This window comes from Hipposideros armiger, unplaced genomic scaffold (genome assembly GCF_001890085.2).
Source record: "Hipposideros armiger isolate ML-2016 unplaced genomic scaffold, ASM189008v1 scaffold_43, whole genome shotgun sequence".
In the NCBI taxonomy this organism is placed as follows: Eukaryota; Metazoa; Chordata; class Mammalia; order Chiroptera; family Hipposideridae; genus Hipposideros; species Hipposideros armiger.
In genome coordinates, this window is record NW_017731393.1 from 306,900 (window position 1) to 323,387 (window position 16,488).

Genomic DNA, 16,488 nt, shown 5'->3' on the forward strand with positions numbered 1-16,488 from the left:
GAACTCCGTAAAGCCTCCTATTCCAGAGCCTGGGGGACATGCAGGGGTCCCTCCTGAGCAGGCTGGCTTTCCCTTAGGAAGCAGTAGGCACTTACTCATATGTAAAGAGATGAGACACATGCCCATAGACAAAAGGGCAGAAGACAGAAGCTGACATTTCACAAGAGTAAATGCAGCAAATAAATATGTAAAACATACGCTTGACCTCACTTCTAACCCACGGAATGCCAAAGGAAGCAGCAAAGTATTGTGTGTGGGTCTGCATGCCCCACCCGTGCACAGAACTCACACTGCCCACTAGCCCCACGCCATCTGCAACAGCCGCTACGCAGGCATGCACTGAGGGCCCCCAGCTGAAGGTCAGGGAGGCTGCAAGTCCCAGGGCGGGAGGACCCCAGGGAGTCTGCACAGAATGATGGGAGGGTGGCCCTGAAGGGGGGCTGTGCCAGCCGACGGTGGCCAGGCAGCTCCTGCCCAGGGCCCGCACTGAGGCGTGTGTCTGCCACAGACCCCTGCCTGTACATCCCACGCTTTGCCCACCTGCTGGAGTTCGGCGACAGGAACCACGAGGTGTCCATGACGGCCCTGAGGCTCCTGCAGAGGATGAAGAGGGACTGGATGCACACGGGCCGGCGTCCCTCGGGCCTCTGTGGGGCAGGTAGGGGTCTCGCAGTCAGGTGGCCTGGCCGCTGGTGGGTAGCGGGGAGGCTCCACCTCCACCTGCTCCCCATGGGCCCCCACAGTGCTAAGGGGCAGGACTCTTAGATGCTTAGGGGACCCCAGGCTTGACTGCTGGGGCATGGTCATGTGGCCAGCCCTGCCCCCATACTGAGTCATTACTGCAGAGGGCACCCTGGCCCTCACGGGACAACTGTCTGGTGTCCCCTCTGGTGCCAGCTGCCCGAAGACAGTCTGCTGTGTTGCCAGTGCTGTCAGTCTGATGGAGCTCCTAGACCTGGAACTCCCTCCCAGGAGGCCCTCAGGCTGGCAGAGCTGTTGCTCTTCCTCCCGGCTGCTTACCCAGGGCCCCCCCTTCCCAGAAAATGAAGGGCCCCCGTTCCCACACTCATCCACCAAGAGGGTCATCACTGCCCTCGGTCCGTTTTCCATCCAAAGCCTGACTTGCAGATTGCAGTCCAGAGTCGGGCGCCATGTGCAGCCCACTCCCTTTTCTCCCCAGCCCTGGGCTGTGTCCTCAGTCCTCAGCTCCATCGCCAGCCAGTGTTTCCCACACAAGGCACCTCAGAGTGAACTTGGCTACTTTGAGGGCTTATATGAAATTCTCAAAAACATACTTTAATTCTTATATTTAACCATGGAGTGTGTGACCAGCATTTTTACATTTTGTAAAGCAGGGCCCAGTCGCACGGAGAGCAGTGCGTGGCTCTCAGTGTTGTGACAACCACACAGACCGGTGCAGCCACCACCCGCAGGGCGGAGAACCCAGCTTTGCTGGGAGGCTCACCTGGTGGGGCAGTGCCCAGGCAGGGGTCTGGCTGCCCACAGTCAGCCCCCTGAATGCAGGGTCTGCCCAAGTGTTGTGCTCTGCTTCCTAACCCCCTGCTGGGTTCCTTTCTAGCACTTCTGGTGGCAGCCAGGATGCACGATTTCCGAAGAACGGTCAAAGAGGTCATCAGCGTAGTCAAGGTGTGCGAGTCCACGTTGCGGAAGAGGTGGGTGACTGTTGCTGGTGGCCTAGGGCGGGGCTGCCTCCTCCATTGGGCTGGGCCAGGCCTGGGGGGCAGGGCTGCCTCTTCCATTGGGCTGGGCCCTCCTAGGGTCCTGTTCACTTCTGTCTGGGCAGGACACAGCACAGCCCCTGCAGAGGGCCCCGGTTATCCTTTCTGGGGCTGCACCAACATGTTGCAGTGGTGGCCCCTTTCTTCTACACCTTGTTCCTCTCTAAGCTAAGTTGAGGTGGACAGTGGTTTGTAAAGTTGCTCAGACTCACAAGGATCAGGAAGTGGGCACTGAGAGTGGCCTCGCCAGTCTCCTGCTTGGTGGGGCCTAAGTGACCAGTCACCTAGGGGAAGCCGAGCTCAGACGAGGGCCACGCGTCGTGTAACCGCGTGACCCATCAAGGTGCTGCTTTGGGGTGCGGAGTTGACGGGTGGCCACAGCTCATCTCCAGCCACAGCTGCACTTAGACTGTGACAGGAGGGAGCACGGGCCACTGCAGGTCTGTTGTCCTGCCCAGTCCACCACCAATGAGTCTGCTACATGTGACTGGTTTTCAACAGAGGTCATGGCCTGTGGCAGCTTTCAAAGGCAGATGGAAAATTATGTGCTTATTCAACTTCTAACTCTCTTCTAAAATTCTTTCACTAAACATTTTGAAAATTGCATGAAATATAGAAAGTTGACCGAGTTGGGGAGGGTAAACCTCCAGTCAGGCACACCAGCGCACGACTGCCCAGGCTGCTGGCTCTTCTGTCTCCTTCCGGGGCCTTATCTGAGCCTGTCTCGGGGAGCCACGGGGCTGCCGGAAAGCATCTGGGCCTGTGCCCCCAGCTGAGTGTGACCAGGGCTCTGGGCTGTCCAAGAAGCTGTTTCGTGCACAGGGTGCCGGAGTAAGTGGCTCTTTTCAGGGCCGTAGACTCTCTTTCACGTCTCTGTCTTAGGCTCACGGAATTTGAAGACACCCCCACTAGTCAGCTGACTGTGGACGAGTTTATGAAGATTGATTTGGAAGAAGAGTGCGACCCCCCATCGTACACAGCTGGGCAGAGGAAGCTGCGCGTGAAGCAGGCAAGCCCCCCCACGCGCCTGGCCGCCATAGGCCTGACACTCCACGTTCTTGTTCTTAGTCACGGGGTAAAGTGGGTCTGCGTGCATGCATGCGTGTGGGGCAGGTGATGGAATACTGCACACCGGCTCTGCTCCCCAGCCTCCCCCTCAGCGGCTTCTAGGGTGCCGTGGGCTGGGGGGAGGGGCGCTTCTCTCTGGCGCCCAGCTGCTAATGTCTGTCTGGAGGGCTGTGTGTGCGTCCCTCTCTGTAGGGGTGGGGGCCCGAGACACAACTCAGTCTCCCCATCCCGGCCCCGCAAGGCTGCTGCTGTTCACCCCTCGTCAGCGGTGAAGCAAGTCTGCAGCCAGGCCAGGGTTAGGCCCCACTGCGTCAGGGACAAGCCTGCAGGGGCCTCGCGTCGGGCCTGTTACTCAGTGTCGCTGTCCTCTTTGCTTTCAGCTTGAACAAGTCCTATCGAAGAAACTGGAGGAAGTTGAAGGTAACCAGCCACCCTGCCGCGCACATGCCCGGGCTGAGGAAGAGGGATTTGGTGCTTACTCTGTTCCTAACTTATTACTGCAGGTGAAATATCCAGCTACCAAGACGCGATTGAGATTGAACTAGAGAACAGCCGGCCCAAGGCCAAGGGAGCCCTGGCCAGCCTGGCACGAGACGGTGAGCCCACCGCATCCCCAACCCCAGGCTGCCAGTCGCCTGCTGGCCCCAGCGCCCTGTGCTGAGTGTCCGGCTGCTCCTAGGACAGACACCTGCCTCCCCATAGGCTCCAGCTCAGTCCTGAGCAGCTCCTGCAGCATCTGACTCTTCCTGACCGGTCCCCTGTCCCCGTTGCCCTGGGCTGAAGTCACGGCCCTTCTGGTTCTTGTTCTCTGATCAGGCCAGCCCCGCCTGCTGCCCGTGGGTAGAGACACGCCCACGCAGCCCACAGTCGGCCAGGGCACCGAGGGCTGTGAGCGATCTGGGACAGAGCCCTTCCTGTACAAGTGGTCTCCATTTCTCTCGGGATGGCCATGGCTGGGTGTGACTCCACCGTACACCCTGGCTCGTCAGGACCGGGAGCGAGCGATGTGCGTGTGGCCCTCGCGCTCCCGCAGCCACTTCGCTTGTTTCCCACGTGATCTCTAAGGTTGTCCTGTGCGCCTCCTGGCACTCTGCCCCTCCGTGGCTTGAGGAAGGTGGTGCCATCCCCCATCCCCCATCCCCCCTAGGCTGCACTGGCTGCTGGAAGTGGTGTCCTTCCTGCCCCTGTCAGCCGCTGCTTATTGGGGCGACAGTGACCTCCACATATGTCAGGAAGCCCATTGCCGCTCTTAGGTGCCCTCAGCTTATCCTGGGGTTTTCCAAGGAAGGCATCCCCACTCAGGCTGCTCAGACCACGTCACTCAACTTTACGGGGTACAAAAGCAGCACTTGTTTAGTAGAAACTGTACTTGGAAGTTTGTGTGTTGATGGATTGTGGGGCTAGCCACACACGTGGGTGCTGTTACAACACAGGCACAGGTGATGACCCACCCCCTGCAGTGCGTGGTGTGCCAGGCTCGTGGACGTCACTTCCCATCACGGCCACAGAACACCCGTCTGCATCTCCTGCGTCTGGTGAGAACAGGGCGTTTACCCTTGCGATAGAGTCCAGTCGCCCACTGTGAGTTGCTGTGCATTCCAAGCATGGTTAAGGCGGCTCGGCCACCACCTTTGTAGGTTAGGTGTATTCGGTGCGTTTTCAACTTAGAGTGTTTTATTGGGACATGACCCCATTGTCGGTTGAGCTTCTGTGATTGTGTCTTCAACAGGACCGTTGCTGCTCCTTACGATTTTTAGGCCCCTAATTTCCGTCCCTGAGTAGTCCATCGCTCAGCCCTTTGGTACCGGGCTATATGGCCCAGCGGCCCCACAAGGTCTCAGGGCCGTCCCAGGACACATGCGGGCTTAGGGCCAAGAGGCCACTTTTTCCTGTAAAGTGTTCACCGAGCCGTCCTGCCTTGGCACTTGGTGAGACCCTGTCTGCAGGGTCTGGAGAGGATGTAGGGCTTTCTTGGGTGGGTGGGTGCAATCCATCATCTCCATGGCGCCCTGCGTCTAGCCCGCCGTGGTTCTGGGAGGCCTGTCAGTTCTCATGCTCCTGTCTGTCCTATCTGGCCGGCCAGACTTTTTGCACAGAATTGAGCCAACTTGTATCTTATGATACTTTTGATTTTATTGTTTCTGTGATTTTCTTTCTTATTCTTTCATTTTCGGGTAGTTCTGTTTTCTGGGCTTTTTTCCTTGCGAGATTATTGATTTGCGGTCCCTGCAGCTTTGCATTGATTTATAAGTTCTGTGTTTGGCCCTGCGGCCCTCCTTCCAGCCTGTCCACCTGCAGCCCTGCCGGGCGCTGCTTACCTGCTGTCACTCTGGCTTTCTAGACAGCACACCAGGGCAGGGCAGGGCAGGGCAGGGCAGGGCAGGGCAGGGCGCCCCCTGACTGCCATTTAGCTGCAGCCCACTGTTGTGGTGGCAGGTGCTTCCTGTCACTCATGATCTCAGATTGTGTTTGTATTTGGGGCTCAGAGCTGAGTGAGGGCGTTCAAGCTTCAGGGGGCGGGGGCCTTTTGTTTTCTGCTTTGGTTGTTCAATTGTGTGTTTATCACCTCGTGACTAGGAGTGTTGCTGGCACAGTCCCTCCTCTGTGCCATCTACCACATGCCTGGCGTGGTTGTGGGTTGCAGATACCGTGGGGCTTAGGGCGGGGCTCCTCTGATCTAGTACAGCCCAGGCTCCCTCATCTGTGGGGTTGTCCTGTTGCCTAATGTCTCAGGTTTTCTGACCTTTACTTACTCTACCCAGTGATGTCTCCTGGACACAGGTGGCTGATGTCCGCTGCCCCGACACGGCTCCCACGGCTGGCATGTTTTGGGTGCCTGGCGCCCTGGCAGGTCTGAGCACTGCTCTGCTCTGCCTGCCGACCCCACGCGGCAGAGGGCTGGGCTCTGCATTCTGGTCCAGCCTGCAAGCTTTCTCTTCCTACAGTTGAATCTCGTTCTTCGAGGCCTTCGCTGGACCCCGCTGGTTTCATCCCCTGGTTTTCTTGGTGTCGTTGCTTCAGAATTCTGTTTCCTGGCCCGACATGAAGACATGATCATGCTCCTCCCACTCCTGCCTGCCAGTGCTGTCCAGCTCCAGCTCCTCCACACGTGTCTCTTCCTGATGAGGCCGTGGGGTGTCGCCCCCTTGCACACAACCTCCAGTTTGGTTGTGCAGATCACGTCTACGTTGTCAGGGTGACAGACACTTCATCCCGCCCACCTGGGATTAAGCAGGACACGACCAGCCCTGTGGGTCACGGAGCCTCTCAGCAGATGGCCTCCTGAGCCGTGACTCCCGCGTGTCCTGTCCTCTGTCACTCTGCCTTGTGAAGCTCTGCGAGGAGGGCGGCCAGGCTGGTGCAGGAGACAGATGTCTGCAGAGGGGCTGGGGTGTAGGGGAAGTGGCCATGGCAGTGGGGAGGAGCCCTTTTGCAGGAGAGGGTGTTGTGTATGTCCAGAGCACGGGGCTCTGGGACCCCGCAGGCACTGCAGAGACCACAGCCCTCCTGCTGCTGGCCCTCCTGTGGGGATGTCAAGTGACACCCATGATAATGAAGTGGGCTCCACAGTGTGGTTGACGGCATGGAGGGGAAGCACCATGTGCCAATGGGCCATGTCCCCGGCCGGCCTGGGTGGGGCACAGTGGGAGCCCAGGTGGGCTCAGGTGTCCTGGGGCGGGCTGTGTGGGCCGTGCAGGACTGTGGTTTCACATGGGGTCCAGTGGGGTTGCAGAAGGGCCCGCGCTGAGGAGGGACATGGTCCAGCTCCAGGTGGGGGAGTGGGGTGTCGGGCGAGAGCAAGGCTGCGCTGCAGGTGGTCCAAGGCTCGACCAGCAGGACGTGAGTACAGCTGCATGCCCAGCGCCTGGCCCTCAGTGGAGAGCCCTCAACACATCCAGGAGATTGCCAGCCACGTAGTTTTCCTGCTCTCAGGAATCTAATGGGTTTTCCCTGGGAAACATTTGTCAGACGTGAACCCCTCACATGACACTCAGTGCTAACCATGGCTTTAAGTGTTTAAATAATTGATAAGATGAAGTGTAGCCTTGGATAACTTTTTATTGACTATTGAGGTGTCATCAACATACGACGGTGGTCAGGCTTGAAAGGCTGCACTGGGTGAGCTGTGACATGCTTTCCCCTGTGAAACCCTCCCCATGATGAGGACAGGGGACACATGCATTGCCCCAAAATGTCCTCAGGTCTCTGTCATCTGACCCACCCAGCCCCAGCAACCCCTGCACTGCCTTCTGTAACTAGGAATTGTGTTTTCTGGAATCCTACACAAAGGGGTCGTGTAATGTGCACTCTGCTCCCTCAGTCTCACTGTTGCGTCACCATCAGCATCCCGTCCCTTTCCACTGGAGCAGTGAGTAGTGCCTGGACCCACCCTGATGGGTCATCTCATCCTGGGTCGAAGGACATTTGGGTTATTTGCAGGTTGGGACCTTTGCACTTGAGCACTGTGAGCGTTCTCATCCAAGTTTCCACGTGGATGTTTCCTCCCGTTTCTCTTGGGTCAAGGGTTGGCAAACTGCAGCTCACGAGCCACATGCAGCTCTTTGGGTACGTTCCGTCTCGAAAGTTTGCCAACCCCTGGAAGAGCCAATCCTGTCCCTCACAATTTAAAAATTGAGAGCCATAAATGTATGTTTACATAATCACCATTATGTGAATAATATCCTTTAAAAATTTTATAAATGAAACTATGATAGTTTTATTTTCATTTTCAGTTTTACTTTAGAGCCACATGTAAAGTTTTACTTTAGAGCCACACCCAAAGAGCCGCATGTGGCTCGCGAGCCATAGTCTGCTGACCCCTGGCGGCTCTTCCATCTCAAAAGTTTGCCGACCCGTCTCTTGGGTGACTGCTAAGTAATGGCTGTGGGGCTGAGGGAAGGCGTGGGTTTCCATCTTTAAGAAGCATCCGGCCGCTTTCCACATGGCCGCACCACATCTAGTCCTGCCTGGATCAAAGAGTCCCATCTTCCTGGGGGGGGGGGTCACTGTGGCTTTTCCAGTATCTCTGTAGGGGTGTGCTAATGATGTCTTACTTACCACCCAGACGTCCTCTTTGCTGAGGTCCGTTCACATCTCTGGTCCCTTTTCTCCTGGGTTCTGTTTCCTTGTTATGGAGTTCTGAGGGCTCTTTGTAGCTTCTTAATAGAAGTCTTTCATCAGACTGTGATTTGCAGTAAGTCTATGCATCGTCCCAATTTTGATGACACCTGACTTATCAGCGATTTATGGATTCTGCTTTTAGTGTTACTTCTGAGAAATTTTTGCCTAACTCAGAGTCACAAGCTTTTCCTCCACTGTTTTCTGAAGAGTTTGTCCTTTGAGCTGTTATGTTTAAGACTGTGTGACCCATGCTGTGTTAATTTCACACCATGCCGAAGTGGGCGGAGATGGACTGGAGGGCATGTGGGCAAAGGCGCCCTTTGTGACACCCACGTCTCCCAGTGGTGCATGGCGGTGCTCTCAGTCCCAGTTGTTCGCATAAGTGGGGTGACTGCCTTTTGCAGCTGGGTGGCAGTGTTTCTCTACACAGAAGTGGGCTCTCCCTGGCTAACTTCCTGGCTGATGGGCGGTGTATGGAATTGTGTCCCCAGGCTCCATCGAGGACACCACGGCCAGCTTGTTTGGTGAAGAGGACGCCGAGGATGAGGAGCTGGAGGCCGCTGCCAGCCACCTGAACAAGGACTTCTACCGGGAGCTTCTTGGTGGCAGCAGCTTGGAGGCGGCGGGCAGCCCTGATGTGGGTGGCAGGTCTCCCGCCCTAGAGTCCCTGCTCGGCCCCATGCCCACGGCGGCCAGCCTGGGCATCTCAGACTCCATCCGAGAGTGCATCTCCTCCCAGAGCCGGGACCCCAGTGAGTGCCCAGGGGTGGGGTAGGCTGGGGCCAGGGGGCCATCCAGCTGTGGGTCATCCCTTCTGGTCTGTGGAGGTGGAGGCACTGTTGTTGGGGTGCAGCTTCTAGAAGGTGGGCGAGGGCTCTGCCGGCCCCACTGCAGGGCTGTGTGAGCAGTCAGTGACCAGCATGTGCTGGCTGACACCCCACATACCAGCTGGGCATCACCATCTCGGGGGTCCTCGTCTGTTGGTCCGCCGGCTCAGGTCCTGGCCAGCCCTCCATTTGGTTGGGTTGTGGCCGCATGCCCCTTTTCTGCCCCCCCGTGTGGGCCCCCATAACATCTGTGCAGTGGCGTCCTGCAAATCTTAGCTGAGAAGTCATGGCCACTTGTCACAAAGGGGCCTGTGGGGACAGAGACCAGCATCCGTGCCCGTCCTTCTGCATTTGTCTAACCTGGTGCAAAATCGTTGGCTGAGGGCACAGCCCCTGTGGTCAGACAGACATCGCTTGCTGAGCTCCAGCAGTGACAGCCACTGAGCAGGGGGACAGTTGCTCCCACCCCACCGGGCAAGGCCTAGGATGCTGGCAGCTCCAGGACAAAGGCGGGTTGTGTTCCGTCACATCACTCCCAACAGCAGGTCCTGATCCTCTGCCAGGACAGTCCTCCCCAGGCCCCCCGCTGCAGAATGTGGGCCCTGCCTCGCTCCAGGCGCCGAGGGTTTGACCTCTGTGTGGAGGGTCCCTGTGAGGGGACACTGCTCCGAGAAGCTGTTGAGCTGCTTAGACGTTTACCACGTGTCTTGTGGGCCAGGCACGGCCGTGGGTGGCCATGTGCCTGTTCTGAGAGCGGTGGTAGTGTAGTGGGGTGAGGAATGGGGACACAGACATAGCCATCAGGTAAGTATATTAGGTTGTCCCAAGAAGGAGCTGCTGTGTGAGTGGAAACTGGGGTGGGTCCTGCAAAGCACTCGGCAGAGGGCATGCACAAAGGCTCTGAGACAGCAGGGATACCGTGACCCCGGAGTAGAAAGAAGCCATTCTGGCTGGAGCTAAGAGATGGAGGTGGGCCCCAAAGGGGTGTGAGGGTGCGTTGGAGCTCCAAGGGGACCCTCACAGAGCCTCAGCTGTGGAGTGAGGACGCGGCCGGAGAGCATCCCAGACAGCCTTCTGTGTGTGGGCTGCTACCTCCAGGACTTGGCCGAGGACACTGGGTGATGAAATGAAGGGCAGCAGACCGGAGGGGCCGCTCCGATTTCTGGGCCATGCAGATCATGCTGTTGACCCAGCTGTGGCAGGAGGGTAGCGATAGGTTTTGGGCACATCCTGAGCACGGTCACTGAGGGCTCCCGGGTTGCTGAGCAGAGAACTGGCTGACCCCTCCCAGTCTGGAAAGCTGCTCTGTACAGGATGCACAGGACTGCCATGGTTTGCCGTGCAGCCCCATTTAGTGTCCTGCTTCCTTGATGGAGGCCAGGACATAGGATCATCCCCTGTGCACACGTGGAGAGCAGTGCCAGCCCACGGAGGCAAGAAGGAAGTGGGGCTCTAGAAGGCCTTGGCCGGAACCGCAAGCCCTGTGAGCCCTGCTAGTATCTGTGCGCGAACGGACGCTGTGCTTCCCTCTAGAAGACACTTCTGGGGACGGCGAGCTAGACCTCAGCGGCATTGACGACCTGGAGATTGACAGGGTGAGCGCCGGGGCTCTGCGCCCTCACAGGGCCGGCGAGGTGTGCAGCTGCCTGCCTGTGCCCTGCGGGATGCATGGCCTGCCTGGGTCTGGTGGTGTGTCTCCAGTCACAGGGCCCACTGACCCAGGTGCCCACACCTCCTGGCCCCCAATCCCAGGGCCATTTGGAGGAGCTCTTAGCAGTTTCTGCAGTGTGCTTGTCCTCTAGCAGTGGGCAGCCTTCCCCTGCCTTTCTCACTCGTGGCACCTGAGCCCACCTGTTAGTCTGTGCTGTCTCTCCCCCTCAGCTCGCTCCCTTCTCGGGCCCTGTGTCCCTGTCATCTGGCTGGCCCAGCTCCTGTGCCCTCGGGGCAGAGGGAGCGCCATGGGAATGCAGAGGAGGCAGGTGTCCCCTTGGGTTGGAGGCGCACCCCTGACCGGTTACATGGGTGGAAAGTATGTTTGGCCGAGACCCAAGTGTGCCCTGTGTTCTGCTTAGTACATCCTGAACGAGGCGGAAGCCCGCGTGAAGGCGGAGCTGTGGATGCGGGAGAATGCGGAGTACCTGCGGGAGCAGAGGGGTGAGTGCCCGCCCACCGCCCAGGCGCCCTGGCTCCTGGGCCCTCGCTGACCCTGCGGCTTGTTGGTCTTTCAGAGAAGGAAGCCAGAATCGCAAAGGAGAAGGAGCTGGGCATCTACAAGGAGCACAAGGTGGGGCGCACTCTGGTGCAGGGGAGGCCAGCCTTTCCCCTCCTGGTGGTGTGAGGGCTCCCGGCGGGGCTGGAGCAGGCGGTGGGTGCCCTCCAGCCTCAGACCTGCGTCCCTGGGCGCCCCTCGGATGGGCACACCCTGCAGTTTCAGGGGAGCCTTGGGCAGGCTGCCGGGACTCAGGACCTGTGCTGAGGGCCCGCCCCTCCTCTGACCCAGCAAAGCCTGCTTGTCACGCCACCTCTGTCCTGTTGGCGGCCACAGTGATGTGGCTTAGCTGCTCGGTGTGGTTAGGCTGTGATGCCTGGCCACACCTCTGCGTCGGGGAGCAGTCAGGCCTCTGAGTGAGGCGCGACAGCCTGGCATGCAGCAGCTCAGGCTGTGCGCAAGGACCTCTCTGACATCAAGAGGAAGGAGGCAGGGAGGGGGGGCCCTGGAGCTTGCGGTCAGGGCTTGGGCCCCCCCCCCCAAGCCACGATGCGGGCTGCTCAGGCAGCCTGGTGGGCTGGAGAGACAGCATGGGCCGGCTCCTACAGGTGGTCTGCAGCTCCCACGCCCAGCACAAGGTCCAGGGGCCCCCACCTCCCTGCTGGGTGACATCCCCGGAGCACAAGGAGCACCCTGCTCTGTCTCTCCATGAGGCCGCAGGCCCAGGACGGTCGGGGTTGGCCTGGCAGGCTGTGGGCGTGTATAGCCGTTGCTGCCCGGTGGCCCCTTTGGCACTGGGCTGGGCTCCCGGCTGCGGGGGGAGGGCGCACGTGGGCAGGGTGGGCCTTGGCCCCGGTGGTCCGCTGGCCCCCGCTCCCACAGCCTGCTCAGCACCTCGCGAGTCCATGGGCTCCACCTGCAGACGCACAGGATGCGTGACTCTTGTCCCCGTGTAGCCCAGAAAGTCGTGCAAGCGCCGGGAGCCTATCCAGGCCCGCACGGCCGGGGAGGCCATTGAGAAGATGCTGGAGCACAAACGCATCTCCAGCAAGATCAACTACAACGTGCTCAGGGGCCTGGACAGCACGGGTACCAGCCACCCACAGCGGGAGGTCGTGCCACCCAAGGACAGCGCCGGCCCCAGGAAGCTGCCGCGCAGAAAGGTGCCAGCCCGCAGGAGCAGGGCGGACCCCGTGACCAGCCTGGGGAAAAGGTACCGTGCCATTGGGTGGGCTGCCGCGGAGGGCCTGGGCCCTGCAGGGTCCCGCGTCGGGGTCTGCTCTGCCTCGGAGCTGGTGGGCAGCCGTTCTACACCCGGAATCCCCTCTCATGGGACAGGCAGCTGAGTGCAGACCACTGAAAGGAGCCCCTGGGAGTGGGTGGGGAAGGTGAGAGCCGCGGCCATGTCACCTGACCGGGCTGGTGACAGCCACCACCCTATGCAGACTGGTCCAGACAGCTCTGTGAGGGCCCCTGCCATGCCCCTTGCCATGGCAACTCAGCTCTGTCATCCACACGGTCCTGGGCATGCTGGTTGCCGCAGGAACTTGCAGTCACCCAGAGGGTCACCCACCCCATCCTGTCATCTGTTGCTATCATTTTTCAGTCCTGACTCACCTGACTAGTGACATTCTCATTTGCATTTCCTTCCTCTTAAGTGAAAGTAAACATTTTTCATGGTTTTGTGACATATTTTCTGTAACTTGGCTACTCTGCTCTGTCATTCCCTGACTCCCCAAGTCCCTGAGTACCCAGCAGAGCCTGTCACCATCCAGTTCCAGAGACCCAGCTGACCTGCCCATTGCTGTCCCCGCGTTCCCCCCATGACAGGCACAGAAGCAGGCGCTGTGGGTGGTGTGGCCCCCCAGTTTCCCGGGACCTGGGAAGTGCTTCCCCAAGCTGGGTGGTCCCTGTGGACCCCTGGACTGTGGAGACCTACATCCATAATGGGGTCTCCGTCCTGCTCAGGTTGCTCAGCCTGCCCTTTGATGAGGCTGCACATGGCCCCCACGCCGGGACCCGTGGCACCCTGTCTGCAGCGTCCCTACTCTGCTCACCCAGCACACGAAGCGCCCTCTCAGGGCCCCGGGCACTCTGCCCGTGCTGTGGGGTGGAAAGCGCTGTGGGCGAGCCCCCATCTCTGGCGGACCCAGCTGCCTGCTGCCCCTCGGCCGTGCAGTTTGCCATGGAGACTGAGCGCTTTGGCAGCGCCCCCCCACGCCCACCCCACCGTCAGTGGCCACACGTCCGCCAGGCCACTGGCTGGCTGGGGACCCACAGGTGGGCTGGAGTTGGGGGCCAAGGGGAGGAGCTTGTCTTCCATGTGCTCTCAGAGCCCCAGAGGCCCAGCCAGCATGCCCAGAATCAGATATCCTCGTAAAATCAGAGGAGCTGAGCCCCAGCCCACGCCCTCCCCGCTGCCTTCATCCCACACCCCGCTGACCGCCTGTCCTCTCTCCAGCTGGGCTGGCCCTCACTAGGGGGCTCTGTGGCCGAGTGGGCAGGGCCGGCTTCCCGCCTCCTGGGTTCTGGTGATTCACTACCTCTGGGGCCTGGGGTCCCTGTAGGAATGGCTGCCTTGGAGCCTGGCCTGCAGGCTGCGGGCACTGCCATGGGCTTGCCCCATCCCTGGGCCACCGCTGAGATGGTGTAGAGGGTGAGGCCCCATGGCAGCTCTGCTGCCTGTCGCTGCTCAGGTGTCTTGTCAGCTGGCATCAGCTGTGACCCCCACCGTGTTAGAGGCTGTTGCAGTGTCCACTCCTGGTATTTGCAGGGTTCGCTGGCGTGCAGCAGTGGGGCCAGGCCTCGGAAGGCCCAGGACAGCGGGCTGTGTGGGCTGGGTGCACATGGGTGCAGCTCCTGGCAGAGCGTGGCCCCAGCATCTGCCCCCCAGCCTGGGGTGCGTGGGGTTTCTGGGCCTGGACGGCTCCCACAGGCCGGGCGTGGGAGCAGAGCCTGACTCCTCTGAGGTGGGGGTCCCACCGTCCCCCTGGGGCTGGCCAGTCATGTCAAGGACATTTGGTGTGCTCTCCCCTTGGTCCCTTGCAAGTGACAGTGTGGAAGGGCACCCTGTTTGGAGGGTCTGAGTGAGGGCGAGCAGGCCCAGTGGAAGGGGTGCCATTAGCAGAAGTCAGGGTACTCTGTGCTGTAGGGCTGGGGGATAGGTGGGTGGAGGAGCGACCAAGACACTCAGGCTGGAAGGAGAGGGGTCGCCTTGGTCCTAGAGTGCTAACCCCCTGCTTCCCTCCTCTGCTTTTTCGCAGGTTGAGGCCGATGGTGTCCATGCAGCCAGCTAAGAAGGCAGCCGTGGCGGAGGTGCGTTGTGTGGACACAGCCGGAGGCAGGGGCCTTGGGAAGCAACAGACCCGAGATAGGATGTCTGGGGAAGGCAGGCCATGACAGGGTGGGATGCCAGCTGCACTGCTCCCCACGGCTAGGGGCTTGGGGGCCCGGAGCCCCCCAGACAGGGTGTGCCTGCGTGGAGCTGTGCACCCTTCAGCCCTACCCCTGGCCAGCCTGCGGGCCACCTCCCTGGGCCATCTGGAGAGCCTCTGGGAAGGGAGGCCCTGACCCCTGTCCAGCCGTTTTGGAAGGTGGCCTTGTCTTGGGGCCAGGCCCTCCCAGGCCAAGGCTCAGGGGTTTCCCCTCCTCGTCGGTCCTCGTGGGGCCCAGGAGGTGGAACGGAGAAGCAAGGTGGGAGGGCCCCCCAGGGACCCCAGGGGAGCTGCAGGTGCAGGCTCGGGGTCTCTTCCTGCAGCGTGTCCCAGAGCCTGGCCCCCTCGCTCGCAGGCCCTGCTCCCCCGCCCCCCCGCCCTGGGAGCTGAGCCCGCGAGGCCCACGGTGGTGGTGGTGGAGAGCGGACCCGTGTCGTACCACGCCGCCGAGGAGGACGGCGAGGACGAGGAACCCGACGAGGAGGACGGCGAGCCCTGCGTCAGCGCCCTGCAGATGCTGGGTGGCGACGGTGAGGGGCAGGGAAAGGGCCTGAACGCGGCCTGTGGCTGCAGCCAGCCTGCTGCACCCTGGAGAGGAGTCTGACGGACGTTCCGTGTACTGGCCCTCGGTGTGCCGGGTGGAGCTGAGCTGGCCGGGAGGGGGGCCAGGCGAGTAGGGCTCCTGCCACTGTGCCGCTCAGCTCCCACATGCTCGGTGGGGAGACAGGCCCCCGCTGCCCACATGCCAGCACCTGCAGAGACAGACCAGAGTGGCCGTCCCCATCGATGGCGGTGGGGCCCAAGGAGCTGGGGTTGGGGAAGGGCCCCTGGGCACCTTGACCGCAGAACACTCCTCAGCGTCCACGATTGTCCTTTGTGCTTTGCAGATTACGGCTGTGATGGTGACGATGACGATGGGTACTGAGGTGTGACCTCGCGGCTGGCTAGTGTCCTGCTGGTGTCCCGCTGTCTCATTGGGGATCAGACGGGGCCTCTCGGGCTGGAGCCCCCAGGTGTGAGCGCCGAGACTCTTGGTGACGAGAGGGCGCTGCCCAGTGTTCTCCACAGTCCTCGTCCCACAGCCACGTGTGGCATCTATGGCATTTGCTGTGGGACCATGTTCTGAGCAACGTAAGGCGTGTTTCTCCCCAGCACAGGAGACTGGACCGATGGCTGCATGTGACTGGTCAGACGGGGTCTCGTGGCCCAAGAACCTTCACAGGTGGGACTGTTGTGTCCCTTGTGAGCACACCGAGGCCTAGGGAGGCCCAGCTGCGCGTCCAGGCGAGTGGAGGGCAGGCAACAGGGTCCCACTCTCGGCCCCTCCCCATCTTGCTGTCACGGAGAGAGAAGCACTTTGTGTCCAGCCCATCCCTCTGTGGGTCTGGCTGTCCTGTGCCTCCAGTGACAGTCCCCAGCCAGACCCAGGCCTTCCTGTCGCTGCCTGGGCCCGGAGACCACAAGGACCAGAGCTCAGGAGCCTTGGGGCTGCCTGGGTGACATCGTCACAGCTTGAGCCAGGACAGCTGTGCGCGCTTCGTGTCTGAGCTAGCATCTGGCCAGCACCCCGAAGGGAAGGTAGGCGGGGTCCTCGAGCCCGCCACATGCTGTAGATGGTCCCCATCCCCTGGACCCTCGTGGGGGCCCGGTCTTGTCATCAGAGACCCAGAGACCACTGTGATGGTCTCAGCTTGGGCATCATGGCTCTGGACATGGCCAGGGAGGGCAGGCAGGTGCTTCTGCCCCTCAAGGCCCTGGTCTTGGCTCCACCCCACGCCCCCAGGAGAGGACGACCACGGCGGCAGAGCCCCGCACACTCCTTGGTGGGCCCCACACTCTGTCTCCAGGGGCGGGCTGGGGCCCCTCCCAGAGGGCAGCAGAGTCTGCAGGTCGGGACTTGGAGGTTGTGTGTCTGCGCCCCTTGGCCTGCCCCTGCAGCCAGCCGGCCCCTGGGCCTTCTGGGAGGCAGGTGGGAATGGGTTCTGTGGACAAGAAGGTCTGTTACTTGAGCAGAAATCCTCAGGCTGTGGTCCGTGATTTTGCGTGTGGCTCCGTAGCGCGAGAGAGGCCGGAGGACACTGTGTTGAGGG

General features: G+C 60.7%; 1 protein-coding gene across 8 annotated transcripts in view; it reads left to right on the forward strand.

Annotated features, from left to right (window-relative positions):
• The window catches only part of BRF1 (BRF1 general transcription factor IIIB subunit), a 51,200-nt gene extending 34,786 nt beyond the window's left edge, over window positions 1–16,414 (forward strand). For 2 of the 8 annotated variants that reach the window (XM_019639277.1, XM_019639282.1), the window contains 14 exons: window positions 509–658; window positions 1,580–1,673; window positions 2,622–2,748; window positions 3,188–3,227; window positions 3,311–3,403; window positions 4,241–4,342; window positions 8,420–8,680; window positions 10,289–10,350; window positions 10,828–10,909; window positions 10,984–11,039; window positions 11,921–12,177; window positions 14,228–14,279; window positions 14,722–14,928; window positions 15,286–16,414. In XM_019639277.1, the coding sequence (XP_019494822.1) occupies window positions 509–658; window positions 1,580–1,673; window positions 2,622–2,748; window positions 3,188–3,227; window positions 3,311–3,403; window positions 4,241–4,342; window positions 8,420–8,680; window positions 10,289–10,350; window positions 10,828–10,909; window positions 10,984–11,039; window positions 11,921–12,177; window positions 14,228–14,279; window positions 14,722–14,928; window positions 15,286–15,330 (1,628 nt within the window). In that variant the 3' untranslated portion in view covers window positions 15,331–16,414. The remainder of the gene's footprint in view (window positions 1–508; window positions 659–1,579; window positions 1,674–2,621; window positions 2,749–3,187; window positions 3,228–3,310; window positions 3,404–4,240; window positions 4,343–8,419; window positions 8,681–10,288; window positions 10,351–10,827; window positions 10,910–10,983; window positions 11,040–11,920; window positions 12,178–14,227; window positions 14,280–14,721; window positions 14,929–15,285) is intronic. The other 6 variants (XM_019639283.1, XM_019639281.1, XR_002123623.1 and 3 more) reach the window with 5 other exon arrangements.
• Window positions 16,415–16,488: the final 74 nt, after the last annotated feature.